At 58.5% G+C, this 18,387-nt stretch overlaps 1 protein-coding gene across 2 annotated transcripts in view; it reads right to left on the bottom strand.

Moving 5' to 3' along the window:
• The window catches only part of RNF123 (ring finger protein 123), a 265,837-nt gene that overhangs the window by 146,022 nt on the left and 101,428 nt on the right, over positions 1-18,387 (bottom strand). For both annotated transcript variants that reach the window (XM_063941450.1, XM_063941449.1), the window contains exons 24-28: positions 17,407-17,552; positions 16,746-16,829; positions 16,564-16,671; positions 15,013-15,190; positions 14,080-14,154 (exon numbers count right to left, since the gene is read on the bottom strand). In XM_063941450.1, coding sequence (XP_063797520.1) covers positions 14,080-14,154; positions 15,013-15,190; positions 16,564-16,671; positions 16,746-16,829; positions 17,407-17,552 — 591 coding nt within the window. The remainder of the gene's footprint in view (positions 1-14,079; positions 14,155-15,012; positions 15,191-16,563; positions 16,672-16,745; positions 16,830-17,406; positions 17,553-18,387) is intronic.

Genomic DNA, 18,387 nt, shown 5'->3' with positions numbered 1-18,387 from the left:
GGGAAGCTATATGCGGTGGTAGTGAGGGAAGCGGTAAGCTATCAGGCGGTGGTAGTGAGGGAAGGGGGAAGCTATCAGGCGGTGGTAGTGAGGGAAGGGGGAAGCTAACAGGCGGTGGTAGTGAGGGAAGGGGGAAGCTATCAGGCGGTGGTAGTGAGGGAAGGGGGAAGCTATCAGGCGGTGGTAGTGAGGGAAGGGGGAAGCTATCAGGCGGCAGTAGTGAGGGAAGGGGGAAGCTATCAGGCGGTGGTAGTGAGGGAAGGGGGAAGCTATCAGGCGGTGGTAGTGAGGGAAGGGGGAAGCTATCAGGCGGTGGTAGTGAGGGAAGGGGGAAGCTATCAGGCGGTGGTAGTGAGGGAAGGGGGAATCTATTAGGCGGTGGTAGTGAGGGAAGGGGGAAGCTATCAGGCGGTGGTAGTGAGGGAAGGGGGAAGCTATCAGGCGGTGGTAGTGAGGGAAGGGGGAAGCTATCAGGCGGTGGTAGTGAGGGAAGGGGGAAGCTATCAGGAGTTGGTAGTGAGGGAAGGGGGAAGCTATCAGTCGGTGGTAGTGAGGGTAGGGGGAAGCTATCAGGAGGTGGTAGTGAGGGAAGGGGGAAGCTATCAGGAGGTGGTAGTGAGGGAAGGGGGAAGCTATCACGAGGTGGTAGTGAGGGAAGGGGGAGCTATCAGGAGGTGGTAGTGAGGGAAGGGGGAAGCTATCAGGAGGTGGTAGTGAGGGAAGGGGGAAGCTATCAGGCGGTGGCAGTGAGGGAAGGGGGAGCTATCAGGCGGTGGTAGTGAGGGAAGGGGGAAGCTATCAGGCGGTGGTAGTGAGGGAAGGGGGAATCTATCAGGCGGTGGTAGTGAGGGAAGCTATCAGGCGGTGGTAGTGAGGGAAGGGGGAAGCTATCAGGCGGTGGTAGTGAGGGAAGGGGGAAGCTATCAGGCGGTGGTAGTGAGGGAAGGGGGAAGCTATCAGGCGGTGGTAGTGAGGGAAGCTATCAGGCGGCAGTAGTGAGGGAAGGGGGAAGCTATCAGGCGGTGGTAGTGAGGGAAGGGGGAGCTATCAGGCGGTGGTAGTGAGGGAAGGGGGAAGCTATCAGGCGGTGGTAGTGAGGGAAGGGGGAAGCTATCAGGCGGTGGTAGTGAGGGAAGGGGGAATCTATTAGGCGGTGGTAGTGAGGGAAGGGGGAAGCTATCAGGCGGTGGTAGTGAGGGAAGAGGGAAGCTATCAGGCGGTGGTAGTGAGGGAAGGGGAAAGCTATCAGGCGGTGGTAGTGAGGGAAGGGGGAAGCTATCAGGCGGTGGTAGTGAGGGAAGGGGGAAGCTATCAGGCGGTGGTAGTGAGGGAAGCTATCAGGCGGCAGTAGTGAGGGAAGGGGGAAGCTATCAGGCGGCAGTAGTGAGGGAAGGGGGAAGCTATCAGGAGTTGGTAGTGAGGGAAGGGGGAAGCTATCAGGAGGTGGTAGTGAGGGAAGGGGGAAGCTATCAGGCGGTGGCAGTGAGGGAAGGGGGAGCTATCAGGCGGTGGTAGTGAGGGAAGGGGGAAGCTATCAGGCGGTGGTAGTGAGGGAAGGGGGAAGCTATCAGGAGGTGGTAGTGAGGGAAGGGGGAAGCTATCAGGCGGTGGTAGTGAGGGAAGGGGGAAGCTATCAGGCGGTGGTAGTGAGGGAAGGGGGAAGCTATCAGGCGGTGGTAGTGAGGGAAGGGGGAAGCTATCAGGCGGTGGTAGTGAGGGAAGGGGGAAGCTATCAGGCGGTGGTAGTGAGGGAAGCTATCAGGCGGCAGTAGTGAGGGAAGGGGAAGCTATCAGGCGGTGGCAGTGAGGGAATGGGGAAGCTATCAGGCGGTGGTAGTGAGGGAAGGGGGAAGCTATCAGGCGGTGGTAGTGAGGGAAGGGGGAAGCTATCAGACGGTGGTAGTGAGGGAAGGGGGAAGCTATCAGGAGGTGGTAGTGAGGGAAGGGGGAGCTATCAGGCGGTGGTAGTGAGGGAAGGGGGAAGCTATCAGGCGGTGGTAGTGAGGGAAGGGGGAAGCTATCAGGCGGTGGTAGTGAGGGAAGGGGGAAGCTATCAGGCGGTGGTAGTGAGGGAAGGGGGAAGCTATCAGGCGGTGGTAGTGAGGGAAGGGGGAAGCTATCAGGCGGTGGTAGTGAGGGAAGGGGGAAGCTATCAGGCGGTGGTAGTGAGGGAAGGGGGAAGCTATCAGGCGGTGGTAGTGAGGGAAGGGGGAAGCTATCAGGCGGTGGTAGTGAGGGAAGGGGGAAGCTATCAGGCGGTGGTAGTGAGGGACGGGGGAAGCTATCAGGAGGTGGTAGTGAGGGAAGGGGGAAGCTATCAGGAGGTGGTAGTGAGGGAAGGGGGGAAGCTATCAGGCGGTGGTAGTGAGGGAAGGGGGAAGCTATCAGGCGGTGGTAGTGAGGGAAGGGGGAATCTATCAGGCGGTGGTAGTGAGGGAAGCTATCAGGCGGTGGTAGTGAGGGAAGGGGGAGGCTATTAGGCGGTGGTAGTGAGGGAAGGGGGAAGCTATAAGGCGGTGGTAGTGATGGAAGGGGGAAGCTATCAGGCGGTGGTAGTGAGGGAAGGGGGAAGCTATCAGGCGGTGGCAGTGAGGGAAGGGGGAAGCTATCAGGCGGTGGTAGTGAGGGAAGGGGGAAGCTATCAGGCGGTAGTAGTGAGGGAAGGGGGAAGCTATCAGGCAGTGGTAGTGAGGGAAGGGGGAAGCTATCAGGCGGTGGTAGTGAGGGAAGGGGGGAAGCTATCAGGCGGTGGTAGTGAGGGAAGGGGGAAGCTATCAAGCGGTGGTAGTGAGGGAAGGGGGAAGCTATCAAGAGTTGGTAGTGAGGGAAGGGGGAAGCTATCAGGAGGTGGTAGTGAGGGAAGGGGGAAGCTATCAGGCGGTGGCAGTGAGGGAAGGGGGAGCTATCAGGCGGTGGCAGTGAGGGAAGGGGGAAGCTATCAGGCGGTGGTAGTGAGGGAAGGGGGAAGCTATCAGGAGGTGGTAGTGAGGGAAGGGGGAAGCTATCAGGCGGTGGTAGTGAGGGAAGGGGGAAGCTATCAGGCGGTGGTAGTGAGGAAAGGGGGAAGCTATCAGGCGGTGGTAGTGGAGGGAAGGGGGAAGCTATCAGGCGGTGGTAGTGAGGGAAGGGGGAAGCTATCAGGCGGTGGTAGTGAGGGAAGGGGGAAGCTATCAGGCGGTGGTAGTGAGGGAAGCTATCAGGCGGCAGTAGTGAGGGAAGGGGAAGCTATCAGGCGGTGGCAGTGAGGGAATGGGGAAGCTATCAGGCGGTGGTAGTGAGGGAAGGGGGAAGCTATCAGGCGGTGGTAGTGAGGGAAGGGGGAAGCTATCAGGCGGTGGTAGTGAGGGAAGGGGGAAGCTATCAGGCGGTGGTAGTGAGGGAAGGGGGAAGCTATCAGGCGGTGGTAGTGAGGGAAGGGGGAAGCTATCAGGCGGTGGTAGTGAGGGAAGGGGGAAGCTATCAGGCGGTGGTAGTGAGGGAAGGGGGAAGCTATCACGAGGTGGTAGTGAGGGAAGGGGGAGCTATCAGGCGGTGGTAGTGAGGGAAGGGGGAAGCTATCAGGCGGTGGTAGTGAGGGAAGGGGGAAGCTATCAGGCGGTGGTAGTAAGGGAAGGGGGAAGCTATCAGGCGGTGGTAGTGAGGGAAGGGGGAAGCTATCAGGCGGTGGTAGTGAGGGAAGGGGGAATCTATTAGGCGGTGGTAGTGAGGGAAGGGGGAAGCTATCAGGAGGTGGTAGTGAGGGAAGGGGGAAGCTATCAGGAGGTGGTAGTGAGGGAAGGGGGAAGCTATCAGGCGGTGGTAGTGAGGGAAGGGGGAAGCTATCAGGCGGTGGTAGTGAGGGAAGGGGGAATCTATCAGGCGGTGGTAGTGAGGGAAGCTATCAGGCGGTGGTAGTGAGGGAAGGGGGAAGCTATCAGGCGGTGGTAGTGAGGGAAGGGGGAAGCTATCAGGCGGTGGTAGTGAGGGAAGCTATATGCAGTGGTAGTGAGGGAAGGGGTAAGCTATCAGGCGGTGGTAGTGAGGGAAGGGGGAGGCTATTAGGCGGTGGTAGTGAGGGAAGGGGGAAGCTATCAGGCGGTGGTAGTGAGGGAAGGGGAAGGCTATCACGCGGTGGTAGTGAGGGAAGAGGGAGGCTATCAGGCGGTGGTAGTGAGGGAAGGGGGAGGCTATCAGGCGGTGGTAGTGAGGGAAGGGGGAAGCTATCAGGCGGTAGTAGTGAGGGAAGGGGGAAGCTATCAGGCGGTGGTAGTGAGGGAAGGGGGAAGCTATCAGGCGGTAGTAGTGAGGGAAGGGGGAAGCTATCAGGCGGTGGTAGTGAGGGAAGGGGGAAGCTATCAGGCGGGTGGTAGTGAGGGAAGGGGGAAGCTATCAGGCGGTGGTAGTGAGGGAAGGGGGAAGCTATCAGGCGGTGGTAGTGAGGGAAGGGGGAGCTATCAGGCGGTGGTAGTGAGGGAAGGGGGAATCTATCAGGCGGTGGTAGTGAGGGAAGGGGGAATCTATCAGGCGGTGGCAGTGAGGGAAGGGGGAAGCTATCAGGCGGTGGTAGTGAGGGAAGCTATATGCGGTGGTAGTGAGGGAAGCCATCAGGCGGCAGTAATGAGGGAAGGGGGAAGCTATCAGGCGGTGGTAGTGAGGGAAAGGGGAGCTATCAGGCGGTGGTAGTGAGGGAAGGGGGAAGCTATCAGGCGGTGGTAGTGAGGGAAGGGGGAAGCTATCAAGCGGTGGTAGTGAGGGAAGGGGGAAGCTATCAGGAGTTGGTAGTGAGGGAAGGGGGAAGCTATCAGGAGGTGGTAGTGAGGGAAGGGGGAAGCTATCAGGAGGTGGTAGTGAGGGAAGGGGGAAGCTATCAGGAGGTGGTAGTGAGGGAAGGGGGAAGCTATCAGGAGGTGGTAGTGAGGGAAGGGGGAAGCTATCAGGAGGTGGTAGTGAGGGAAGGGGGAAGCTATCAGGAGGTGGTAGTGAGGGAAGGGGGAAGCTATCAGGAGGTGGTAGTGAGGGAAGGGGGAAGCTATCAGGCGGTGGCAGTGAGGGAAGGGGGAGCTATCAGGCGGTGGTAGTGAGGGAAGGGGGAAGCTATCAGGCGGTGGTAGTGAGGGAAGGAGGAAGCTATCAGGCGGTGGTAGTGAGGGAAGGGGGAAGCTATCAGGCGGTGGTAGTGAGGGAAGGGGGAGCTATCAGGCGGTGGCAGTGAGGGTAGAGGGAAGCTATCAGGCGGTGGTAGTGAGGGAAGGGGGAAGCTATCAGGCGGTGGTAGTGAGGGAAGGGGGAAGAAATCAGGCGGTGGTAGTGAGGGAAGGGGGAAGCTATCAGGCGGTGGTAGTGAGGGAAGGGGGAAGCTATCAGGCGGTGGTAGTGAGGGAAGGGGGAAGCTATCAGGCGGTGGTAGTGAGGGAAGGGGGAAGCTATCAGGCGGTGGTAGTGAGGGAAGGGGGAAGCTATCAGGCGGTGGTAGTGAGGGAAGGGGGAAGCTATCAGGCGGTGGTAGTGAGGGAAGCTATCAGGCGGCAGTAGTGAGGGAAGGGGAAGCTATCAGGCGGTGGCAGTGAGGGAATGGGGAAGCTATCAGGCGGTGGTAGTGAGGGAAGGGGGAAGCTATCAGGCGGTGGTAGTGAGGGAAGGGGGAAGCTATCAGACGGTGGTAGTGAGGGAAGGGGGAAGCTATCAGGAGGTGGTAGTGAGGGAAGGGGGAGCTATCAGGCGGTGGTAGTGAGGGAAGGGGGAAGCTATCAGGCGGTGGTAGTGAGGGAAGGGGGAAGCTATCAGGCGGTGGTAGTGAGGGAAGGGGGAAGCTATCAGGCGGTGGTAGTGAGGGAAGGGGGAAGCTATCAGGCGGTGGTAGTGAGGGAAGGGGGAAGCTATCAGGCGGTGGTAGTGAGGGAAGGGGGAAGCTATCAGGCGGTGGTAGTGAGGGAAGGGGGAAGCTATCAGGCGGTGGTAGTGAGGGAAGGGGGAAGCTATCAGGCGGTGGTAGTGAGGGACGGGGGAAGCTATCAGGAGGTGGTAGTGAGGGAAGGGGGAAGCTATCAGGAGGTGGTAGTGAGGGAAGGGGGAAGCTATCAGGCGGTGGTAGTGAGGGAAGGGGGAAGCTATCAGGCGGTGGTAGTGAGGGAAGGGGGAATCTATCAGGCGGTGGTAGTGAGGGAAGCTATCAGGCGGTGGTAGTGAGGGAAGGGGGAGGCTATTAGGCGGTGGTAGTGAGGGAAGGGGGAAGCTATAAGGCGGTGGTAGTGATGGAAGGGGGAAGCTATCAGGCGGTGGTAGTGAGGGAAGGGGGAATCTATCAGGCGGTGGTAGTGAGGGAAGGGGGAAGCTATCAGGAGGTGGTAGTGAGGGAAGGGGGAAGCTATCAGGAGGTGGTAGTGAGGGAAGGGGGAAGCTATCAGGCGGTGGCAGTGAGGGAAGGGGGAAGCTATCAGGCGGTGGCAGTGAGGGAAGGGGGAAGCTATCAGGCGGTGGCAGTGAGGGAAGGGGGAAGCTATCAGGCGGTGGTAGTGAGGGAAGGGGGAAGCTATCAGGCGGTAGTAGTGAGGGAAGGGGGAAGCTATCAGGCAGTGGTAGTGAGGGAAGGGGGAAGCTATCAGGCGGTGGTAGTGAGGGAAGGGGGAAGCTATCAGGCGGTGGTAGTGAGGGAAGGGGGAAGCTATCAAGCGGTGGTAGTGAGGGAAGGGGGAAGCTATCAAGAGTTGGTAGTGAGGGAAGGGGGAAGCTATCAGGAGGTGGTAGTGAGGGAAGGGGGAAGCTATCAGGCGGTGGCAGTGAGGGAAGGGGGAGCTATCAGGCGGTGGCAGTGAGGGAAGGGGGAAGCTATCAGGCGGTGGTAGTGAGGGAAGGGGGAAGCTATCAGGAGGTGGTAGTGAGGGAAGGGGGAAGCTATCAGGCGGTGGTAGTGAGGGAAGGGGGAAGCTATCAGGCGGTGGTAGTGAGGAAAGGGGGAAGCTATCAGGCGGTGGTAGTGAGGGAAGGGGGAAGCTATCAGGCGGTGGTAGTGAGGGAAGGGGGAAGCTATCAGGCGGTGGTAGTGAGGGAAGGGGGAAGCTATCAGGCGGTGGTAGTGAGGGAAGCTATCAGGCGGCAGTAGTGAGGGAAGGGGAAGCTATCAGGCGGTGGCAGTGAGGGAATGGGGAAGCTATCAGGCGGTGGTAGTGAGGGAAGGGGGAAGCTATCAGGCGGTGGTAGTGAGGGAAGGGGGAAGCTATCAGGCGGTGGTAGTGAGGGAAGGGGGAAGCTATCAGGCGGTGGTAGTGAGGGAAGGGGGAAGCTATCAGGCGGTGGTAGTGAGGGAAGGGGGAAGCTATCAGGCGGTGGTAGTGAGGGAAGGGGGAAGCTATCAGGCGGTGGTAGTGAGGGAAGGGGGAAGCTATCACGAGGTGGTAGTGAGGGAAGGGGGAGCTATCAGGCGGTGGTAGTGAGGGAAGGGGGAAGCTATCAGGCGGTGGTAGTGAGGGAAGGGGGAAGCTATCAGGCGGTGGTAGTAAGGGAAGGGGGAAGCTATCAGGCGGTGGTAGTGAGGGAAGGGGGAAGCTATCAGGCGGTGGTAGTGAGGGAAGGGGGAATCTATTAGGCGGTGGTAGTGAGGGAAGGGGGAAGCTATCAGGAGGTGGTAGTGAGGGAAGGGGGAAGCTATCAGGAGGTGGTAGTGAGGGAAGGGGGAAGCTATCAGGCGGTGGTAGTGAGGGAAGGGGGAAGCTATCAGGCGGTGGTAGTGAGGGAAGGGGGAATCTATCAGGCGGTGGTAGTGAGGGAAGCTATCAGGCGGTGGTAGTGAGGGAAGGGGGAAGCTATCAGGCGGTGGTAGTGAGGGAAGGGGGAAGCTATCAGGCGGTGGTAGTGAGGGAAGCTATATGCAGTGGTAGTGAGGGAAGGGGTAAGCTATCAGGCGGTGGTAGTGAGGGAAGGGGGAGGCTATTAGGCGGTGGTAGTGAGGGAAGGGGGAAGCTATCAGGCGGTGGTAGTGAGGGAAGGGGAAGGCTATCACGCGGTGGTAGTGAGGGAAGAGGGAGGCTATCAGGCGGTGGTAGTGAGGGAAGGGGGAGGCTATCAGGCGGTGGTAGTGAGGGAAGGGGGAAGCTATCAGGCGGTAGTAGTGAGGGAAGGGGGAAGCTATCAGGCGGTGGTAGTGAGGGAAGGGGGAAGCTATCAGGCGGTAGTAGTGAGGGAAGGGGGAAGCTATCAGGCGGTGGTAGTGAGGGAAGGGGGAAGCTATCAGGCGGTGGTAGTGAGGGAAGGGGGAAGCTATCAGGCGGTGGTAGTGAGGGAAGGGGGAAGCTATCAGGCGGTGGTAGTGAGGGAAGGGGGAGCTATCAGGCGGTGGTAGTGAGGGAAGGGGGAATCTATCAGGCGGTGGTAGTGAGGGAAGGGGGAATCTATCAGGCGGTGGCAGTGAGGGAAGGGGGAAGCTATCAGGCGGTGGTAGTGAGGGAAGCTATATGCGGTGGTAGTGAGGGAAGCCATCAGGCGGCAGTAATGAGGGAAGGGGGAAGCTATCAGGCGGTGGTAGTGAGGGAAAGGGGAGCTATCAGGCGGTGGTAGTGAGGGAAGGGGGAAGCTATCAGGCGGTGGTAGTGAGGGAAGGGGGAAGCTATCAAGCGGTGGTAGTGAGGGAAGGGGGAAGCTATCAGGAGTTGGTAGTGAGGGAAGGGGGAAGCTATCAGGAGGTGGTAGTGAGGGAAGGGGGAAGCTATCAGGAGGTGGTAGTGAGGGAAGGGGGAAGCTATCAGGAGGTGGTAGTGAGGGAAGGGGGAAGCTATCAGGAGGTGGTAGTGAGGGAAGGGGGAAGCTATCAGGAGGTGGTAGTGAGGGAAGGGGGAAGCTATCAGGAGGTGGTAGTGAGGGAAGGGGGAAGCTATCAGGAGGTGGTAGTGAGGGAAGGGGGAAGCTATCAGGCGGTGGCAGTGAGGGAAGGGGGAGCTATCAGGCGGTGGTAGTGAGGGAAGGGGGAAGCTATCAGGCGGTGGTAGTGAGGGAAGGAGGAAGCTATCAGGCGGTGGTAGTGAGGGAAGGGGGAAGCTATCAGGCGGTGGTAGTGAGGGAAGGGGGAGCTATCAGGCGGTGGCAGTGAGGGTAGAGGGAAGCTATCAGGCGGTGGTAGTGAGGGAAGGGGGAAGCTATCAGGCGGTGGTAGTGAGGGAAGGGGGAAGAAATCAGGCGGTGGTAGTGAGGGAAGGGGGAAGCTATCAGGCGGTGGTAGTGAGGGAAGGGGGAAGCTATCAGGCGGTGGTAGTGAGGGAAGGGGGAAGCTATCAGGCGGTGGTAGTGAGGGAAGGGGGAAGCTATCAGGCGGTGGTAGTGAGGGAAGGGGGAGGCTATCAGGCGGTGGTAGTGAGGGAAGGGGGAAGCTATCAGGCGGTAGTAGTGAGGGAAGGGGGAAGCTATCAGGCGGTGGTAGTGAGGGAAGGGGGAAGCTATCAGGCGGTAGTAGTGAGGGAAGGGGGAAGCTATCAGGCGGTGGTAGTGAGGGAAGGGGGAAGCTATCAGGCGGTGGTAGTGAGGGAAGGGGGAGGCTATCAGGCGGTGGTAGTGAGGGAAGGGGGAAGCTATCAGGCGGTGGTAGTGAGGGAAGGGGGAAGCTATCAGGAGGTGGTAGTGAGGGAAGGGGGAAGCTATCAGGCGGTGGTAGTGAGGGAAGCTATCAGGCGGCAGTAGTGAGGGAAGGGGAAGCTATCAGGCGGTGGCAGTGAGGGTAGAGGGAAGCTATCAGGCGGTGGTAGTGAGGGAATGGGGAAGCTATCAGGCGGTGGTAGTGAGGGAAGGGGGAAGCTATCACGAGGTGGTAGTGAGGGAAGGGGGAGCTATCAGGCGGTGGTAGTGAGGGAAGGGGGAAGCTATCAGGCGGTGGTAGTGAGGGAAGGGGGAAGCTATCAGGCGGTGGTAGTGAGGGAAGGGGGAATCTATCAGGCGGTGGCAGTGAGGAAAGGGGGAAGCTATCAGGCGGTGGTAGTGAGGGAAGCTATATGCGGTGGTAGTGAGGGAAGGGGGAAGCTATCAGGCGGTGGTAGTGAGGGAAGGGGGAGGCTATCAGGCAGTGGTAGTGAGGGAAGGGGGAAGCTATCAGGCGGTGGCAGTGAGGGAAGGGGGAAGCTATCAGGCGGTGGTAGTGAGGAAAGCTATATGCGGTGGTAGTGAGGGAAGGGGTAAGCTATCAGGCGGTGGTAGTGAGGGAAGGGGGAAGCTATCAGGCGGTGGTAGTGAGGGAAGGGGGAAGCTATCAGGCGGTGGTAGTGAGGGAAGGGGGAAGCTATCAAGCGGTGGTAGTGAGGGAAGGGGGAAGCTATCAGGAGTTGGTAGTGAGGGAAGGGGGAAGCTATCAGGCGTTGGTAGTGAGGGAAGGGGGAAGCTATCAGGCGGTGGTAGTGAGGGAAGGGGGAAGCTATCAGGCGGTGGTAGTGAGGGAAGGGGGAATCTATCAGGCGGTGGTAGTGAGGGAAGCTATCAGGCGGTGGTAGTGAGGGAAGGGGGAAGCTATCAGGCGGTGGTAGTGAGGGAAGGGGGAAGCTATCAGGCGGTGGTAGTGAGGGAAGCTATATGCAGTGGTAGTGAGGGAAGGGGTAAGCTATCAGGCGGTGGTAGTGAGGGAAGGGGGAAGCTATCAGGCGGTGGTAGTGAGGGAAGCTATATGCAGTGGTAGTGAGGGAAGGGGTAAGCTATCAGGCGGTGGTAGTGAGGGAAGGGGGAAGCTATCAGGAGGTGGTAGTGAGGGAAGGGGGAAGCTATCAGGCGGTGGTAGTGAGGGAAGGGGGAGCTATCAGGCGGTGGTAGTGAGGGAAGGGGGAGCTATCAGGCGGTGGTAGTGAGGAAAGGGGGAAGCTATCAGGCGGTGGTAGTGAGAGAAGGGGAAGCTATCAGGCGGTAGTAGTGAGGGAAGGGGGAAGCTATCAGGCGGTGGTAGTGAGGGAAGGGGGAAGCTATCAGGAGGTGGTAGTGAGGGAAGGGGGAAGCTATCAGGCGGTGGCAGTGAGGGAAGGGGGAGCTATCAGGCGGTGGTAGTGAGGGAAGGGGGAAGCTATCAGGAGGTGGTAGTGAGGGAAGGGGGAAGCTATCAGGCGGTGGCAGTGAGGGAAGGGGGAGCTATCAGGCGGTGGTAGTGAGGGAAGGGGGAAGCTATCAGGAGGTGGTAGTGAGGGAAGGGGGAAGCTATCAGGCGGTGGTAGTGAGGGAAGGGGGAAGCTATCAGGCGGTGGTAGTGAGGGAAGGGGGAGCTATCAGGCGGTGGTAGTGAGGAAAGGGGGAAGCTATCAGGCGGTGCTAGTGAGAGAAGGGGAAGCTATCAGGCGGTGGTAGTGAGGGAAGGGGGAAGCTATCAGGCGGTGGTAGTGAGGGAAGGGGGAGGCTATCAGGCGGTGGTAGTGAGGGAAGGGGGAAGCTATCAGGCGGTGGTAGTGAGGGAAGGGGGAAGCTATCAGGAGGTGGTAGTGAGGGAAGGGGGAAGCTATCAGGCGGTGGTAGTGAGGGAAGCTATCAGGCGGCAGTAGTGAGGGAAGGGGAAGCTATCAGGCGGTGGCAGTGAGGGTAGAGGGAAGCTATCAGGCGGTGGTAGTGAGGGAATGGGGAAGCTATCAGGCGGTGGTAGTGAGGGAAGGGGGAAGCTATCACGAGGTGGTAGTGAGGGAAGGGGGAGCTATCAGGCGGTGGTAGTGAGGGAAGGGGGAAGCTATCAGGCGGTGGTAGTGAGGGAAGGGGGAAGCTATCAGGCGGTGGTAGTGAGGGAAGGGGGAATCTATCAGGCGGTGGCAGTGAGGGAAGGGGGAAGCTATCAGGCGGTGGTAGTGAGGGAAGCTATATGCGGTGGTAGTGAGGGAAGGGGGAAGCTATCAGGCGGTGGTAGTGAGGGAAGGGGGAGGCTATCAGGCAGTGGTAGTGAGGGAAGGGGGAAGCTATCAGGCGGTGGCAGTGAGGGAAGGGGGAAGCTATCAGGCGGTGGTAGTGAGGAAAGCTATATGCGGTGGTAGTGAGGGAAGGGGTAAGCTATCAGGCGGTGGTAGTGAGGGAAGGGGGAAGCTATCAGGCGGTGGTAGTGAGGGAAGGGGGAAGCTATCAAGCGGTGGTAGTGAGGGAAGGGGGAAGCTATCAGGAGTTGGTAGTGAGGGAAGGGGGAAGCTATCAGGCGGTGGTAGTGAGGGAAGGGGGAAGCTATCAGGAGGTGGTAGTGAGGGAAGGGGGAAGCTATCAGGAGGTGGTAGTGAGGGAAGGGGGAAGCTATCAGGAGGTGGTAGTGAGGGAAGGGGGAAGCTATCAGGCGGTGGTAGTGAGGGAAGGGGGAAGCTATCAGGCGGTGGTAGTGAGGGAAGGGGGAAGCTATCAGGAGGTGGTAGTGAGGGAAGGGGGAGCTATCAGGCGGTGGCAGTGAGGGAAGGGGGAGCTATCAGGCGGTGGTAGTGAGGGAAGGGGGAAGCTATCAGGCGGTGGTAGTGAGGGAAGGGGGAGCTATCAGGCGGTGGTAGTGAGGGAAGGGGGAGCTATCAGGCGGTGGTAGTGAGGAAAGGGGGAAGCTATCAGGCGGTGGTAGTGAGAGAAGGGGAAGCTATCAGGAGGTGGTAGTGAGGGAAGGGGTAAGCTATCAGGAGGTGGCAGTGAGGGAAGGGGGAAGCGATCAGGCGGTGGTAGTGAGGGAAGGGGGAAGCTATCAGGCGGTGGTAGTGAGGGAAGGGGGAGCTATCAGGCGGTGGTAGTGAGGGAAGGGGGAAGCTATCAGGCGGTGGTAATGAGGGAATTAGGAAGCTATCAGGAGGTGGTAGTGAGGGAAGGGGGAAGCTATCAGGCGGTGGTAATGAGGGAATTAGGAAGCTATCAGGCGGCAGTAGTGAGGGAAGGGGGAAGCTATCAGGAGGTGGTAGTGAGGGAAGGGGGAAGCTATCAGGAGGTGGTAGTGAGGTAAGGGGGAAGCTATCAGGCGGTGGTAGTGAGGGAAGGGGGAAGCTATCAGGCGGTGGTAGTGAGGGAAGGGGGAAGCTATCAGGCGGTGGTAGTGAGGGAAGGGGGCAGCCAGGCAGGGGGAAGGGGGGTATCAGGGGGTGATGGTGGGCAGCCAGGCAGAGGGGGGTAACAGGGGGTGGTGGTGATGGTGGGAAGCCAGGCAGAGGGGGTATCAGGGGGAGGTGGTGATGGCGGACAGCCAGGCAGAGGGGGTATCAGGGGGAGGTGGTGATGGCGGACAGCCAGGCAGAGGGGGGTATCTGGGGGTGATGGTGGGCACCCAGGCAGAGGGGGGTAACAGGGGGTGGTGGTGATTGTGGGCAGCCAGGCAGAGGGGGGTATCAGGGGGTGATGGTGGGCAGCCAGGCAGAGGGGGGTATCAGGGGGTGGGGGTGATGGTGGGCAGCAAGGCAGAGGGGGGTACCAGGGGGTGAGGGTGATGGTGGGCAGCCAGGCATTGGGGGGGGGGGGGGATATCAGGGGGTGATGGTGGACAGCCAGCAGAGGGAGAGGGGGGGGGGGGGTATCAGGGGGTGATGGTGGACAGCCAGGCAGAGGGGGGTATCAGGGGAAGGTGGTGATGGTGGACACCCAGGCAGAGGGGGGTATCTGGGGGAGGTGGTGATGGTGGACAGCCAGGCAGAGGGGGTATCAGGGAGTGATGGTGGGCTGCCAGGTAGAGGGGGTATCAGCGGGTGATGGTGAGCAGCCAGGCAGAGGGGGGTATCAGGGGGTGGTTATGGTGGGCAGCCAGGCAGAGGGGGGTATCAGGGGGTGATGGTGGGCAGCCAGGTAGAGGGGGTATCAGGGGGCGGTGGTGGACAGCCAGGCAGAGTGGGGTATCAGGGGGTGATGGTGAGCAGCCAGGCAGAGGGGGGTATCAGGGGGTGATGGTGGGCAGCCAGGCAGAGGGGGGTATCAGGGAATGATGGTGGACAGCCAGGCAGAGGGGGGTATCAGGGGGTGATGGTGGGCAGCCAGGTAGAGGGGGTATCAGGGGGTGATGGTGGGCAGCCAGGTAGAGGGGGGTATCAGGGGGTGATGGTGGGCAGCTAGGCAGAGGGGGGTATCAGGGGGTGGACAGACAGAGAAGGGGGATGGTTACGGGATGGATGGGAGGCATAGTACCACACATACTACCCTGGTGTATTGGGGTAATTGCTCACTCACCCGTCCCTACGATGCGTGGATCAGCAAAGTGTTTAGCCAGAATGGCAGCCAGGCGCGTCAGCGTTTCCTCGTAACCTAGGACAGAGACTATCATAATAAGGGAAAATATACGTATGTAGATCACTGTGTAGGTGACCAATCCATCAGTAGTAGAACATCAATAGTCTTTATGGATCACGTCTGATGTTACTCCGGACACACACACACACACACACACACACACACAACACACACACACACACACACACACACACACACACACACACACAACGTCTGATGTTACTCCGGACACACACACACGTCTGATGTTACTCCGGACACACACGCACAACGTCTGATGTTACTCCGGGGACACACACACACAACGTCTGATGTTACTCCGGACACACACATACACACACAATGTCTGATGTTACTCCGGACACACACACACACACAACGTCTGATGTTACTCCGGACACACACACACACACACACAACGTCTGATGTTACTCCGGACACACACACGTCTGATGTTACTCCGGACACACACGCACACGTCTGATGTTACTCCGGGGACACACACACACACAACGTCTGATGTTACTCCGGACACACACACACACACACACACACAATGTCTGATGTTACTCCGGACACACACACACACACGTCTGATGTTACTCCGGACACACACACACGTCTGATGTTACTCCGGACACACACACACACACACACACACGTCTGATGTTACTCCGGACACACACACACACACACACACACAACGTCTGATGTTACTCCGGACACACACACACACACACACACACACACAACGTCTGATGTTACTCCGGACACATACGCACACACATACAACGTCTGATGTTACTCCGGACACACACACACAACGTCTGATGTTACTCCGGGGACACACGCCCACACGCACACACATAGTACCGGGAAGCTCTTCCATGCTGCTCACGGAGCTGAAGTAATTCTTTAGGGAATTGTAGCTGTTCATGGCCACATTCAGGTAGAATTCCGGCATAAAGGCGAAGAGGGATCCGGTGCAATCAGCGTGCTCTATACTGCGCAGACACACCTGCAGAAGCCAGTATATGTCCTGCATCTTCTCCTGCAAGTACAGGGATCATTGTGGTATCTCTATTGCTGCTACACAACCATTTACTAACAGCCGGCTAACGGGGAGCCACAGCCGGCTAATGGGGAGTCACATTCGGGGAGTCACAGCCTGCTAATGGGGAGTCACAGTCGGGGAGTCACAGCCGGCTAATGGGGAGTCACAGTCGGGTAGCCACAGCCGGCTAACGGGGAGCCACAGCCGGCTAATGGGGAGTCACATTCGGGGAGTCACAGCCGGCTAATGGGGAGTCACAGTCGGGTAGCCACAGCCGGCTAACGGGGAGCCACAGCCGGCTAATGGGGAGTCACAGTCGGGGAATCACAGCCGGCTAATGGGGAGTCACAGCCGGCTAATGGGGAGTCACAGTCGGGTAGCCATAGCCGGCTAACGGGGAGTCACAGCCGGGGAGCCACAGCCGGCTAACGTGGAATCACAGCCGGGGAGCCACAGCCGGCTAACGGGGAGTCACAGCCAGGTAGCCACAGCCGGCTAACGGGGAGTCACAGCCGGGGAGCCACAGCTGGCTAATGGGGAGTCACAGCCGGGGAGCCACAGCCGGCTAACGGGGAGTCACAGCCGGGGAGCCACAGCCGGCTAACAGGGAGCTACAGCCGGGGAGCCACAGACGGCTAACGGGGAGCCACAGCCGGCTAACGGGGAGTCACAGCCGGGGAGCCACAGTCGGGGAGTCACAACTGGCTAACGGGGAGCCTCAGTCGGGGAGTCCCAGCCGGCTAACGGGGAGCCACAGTCGGGGAGTCACATCCGGCTAATGGGGAGTCACAGCCGGCTAATGGGGAGTCACAGTCAGGGAGCCACAGCCGGCTAACGGGAAGTCACAGTCGGGGAGTCACAGCAGGCTAATGGGGAGTCACAGCCGGCTAATGGGGAGCCACAGTCGGGGAGTCACAGCCGGCTAATGGGGAGACATAGCCGGCTAACGGGGAGCCACAGCCGGCTAACGGGGAGCCACAGCCGGCTAACGGGAAGTCACAGTCGGGGAGTCACAACAGGCTACTGGGGAGTCACAGTCGGGGAGTCACAGCCGGCTAATGGGGAGCCACAGTCGGGGAGTCACAGCCGGCTAATGAGGAGTCACAGCCGGCTAACGGGGCCCTCTCAGGCCTATTTGCCTGACTCTTTGACTCCATCATTTATAGACCTGAGAATACATATGTTGGCAGCAGCCACCCAGTACAATCCCCTATTAATTCACACAAATATTTAACAAAAACTAATTGCAATGAAACTACCCGAGTTCCCCCAGAATTGGTGCTATCACGGGCACATCGTAGTTCCACTTCTGTCCACTATGCGGACGGCTGCAATAACCCTAACACAGTCCATCAGAATGAGTCCCTCACCTTGGAGTAGATGGTGACATTGATCCAGGCCAGCCGCCGGCTCAGGTGGTTGAGTTTCTCAGAGAAAACCTGCTGACTCTTCACCAACTCTTCCAGAACATCCGACCGCTGATACCGGAGAGAGAATATGGATTAGAGTTATTAGTACATCACATCTTCATTAGCCATTCTTGTAGACTCACCCTCTTCGGGCAGCGTTTAATTTTTTCCTCTGTATCTTTCAGAGCCAAGGCATACTCATTCACATCATCGGATACGCCAACCATCTGTAGAAGCAACAAACACAGAGCCTGGCATCAGTCACACTGCACCATAGCGATTCTGTGGCACCATAGTGCAGACATATGGATAGCTTCTGGGCCACCATGACTCGCTGAGTGACCGGATAATGTTGGGTCACCATAGAGTCAGATCTCCGGATAGGTTCTGGGTCGCCATATCGCTGAGTGCCTAGATAAGGTCAGGTCACCATAGCATCTTATCTCTGGATAGGTTCTAGGTCACCATATCGCTGAGTGCCTAGATAAGGTCAGGTCACCATAGCATCATATCTCTGGATAGGTTCTGGGTCACCATATCGCTGAGTGCCTAGATAAGGTCGGGTCACCATAGCATCATATCTCTGGATAGGTTCTGGGTCACCATATCGCTGAGTGCCTAGATAAGGTCGGGTCACCATAGCATCATATCTCTGGATAGGTTCTGGGTCACCATATCGCTGAGTGCCTAGATAAGGTCAGGTCACCATAGCATCATATCTCTGGATAGGTTCTGGGACCCCAGTTGGTGGGGCAGTAGAGCCGGCACAGGCCAGTGACAGAGCACCATGAGATTGTGGCTCACCTTTCCCAGCTGCTGGTGGACACTCAGATTATACATCATCACTGCTCCATCCAGGATCTCCAGGAGGGAGTTCTCGGTGATTGGAAGGTCAGCTTCTTCCGGTGGTCTTCCTAGCAGCAGTCCCTCATTCCCATGGTGGCCCTCAACTGCAATGACAGACATTGTGGCCACCTTAACCATACATCAAACCCATATAAATCTTATAATGAACAAAACCAGAAACATAGAACATGACAGCAGATAAGTACACTTGGCCCATCCAGTCTGCCGCTAATTTAACCTTATTGTTACGTCAAACCCTATTAGATTGCTAGATCTCTGTAAGGATATCCTTCTGTCGATACTAAGCCTGTCTGCTCTACTGGAATATTCTCTTCCACCTCTGCCGGGAGGATATTCTGCTTGCCACTACCCATTCTGTGAAGTCATTTTACTATAATTTCCCCAAACCTTTCTCCATCGTTTCAATGGTGTTCACCCCAGGTATTATGTGCCCGCTTACACCTCACCCCAGGGAGTATGCGCCCTCTTACACCTCACTCAAGGGTGTATGCGCCCGCTTACACCTCACCCCAGGGAGTATGCGCCCTCTTACACCTCACCCCAGGGAGTATGCGCCCTCTTACATCTCACCCCAGGGAGTATGCGCCCTCTTACATCTCACCCCAGGGAGTATGCGCCCTCTTACACCTCACCCCAGGGAGTATGTGCCCTCTTACACCTCACCCCAGGGAGTATGTGCCCTCTTACACCTCACCCCAGGGAGTATGTGCCCTCTTACACCTCACCCCAGGGAGTATGCGCCCTCTTACACCTCACCCCAGGGAGTATGTGCCCTCTTACACCTCACTCAAGGGTGTATGCGCCCGCTTACACCTCACCCCAGGGAGTATGCGCCCTCTTACACCTCACCCCAGGGAGTATGCGCCCTCTTACATCTCACCCCAGGGAGTATGCGCCCTCTTACACCTCACCCCAGGG

Source organism: Pseudophryne corroboree, chromosome 9 (genome assembly GCF_028390025.1).
Source record: "Pseudophryne corroboree isolate aPseCor3 chromosome 9, aPseCor3.hap2, whole genome shotgun sequence".
In the NCBI taxonomy this organism is placed as follows: domain Eukaryota; kingdom Metazoa; phylum Chordata; class Amphibia; order Anura; family Myobatrachidae; genus Pseudophryne; species Pseudophryne corroboree.
The sequence above is the reverse complement of the archived record's forward strand: the minus strand, read 5'-3'. Positions and strand labels throughout refer to the sequence as shown.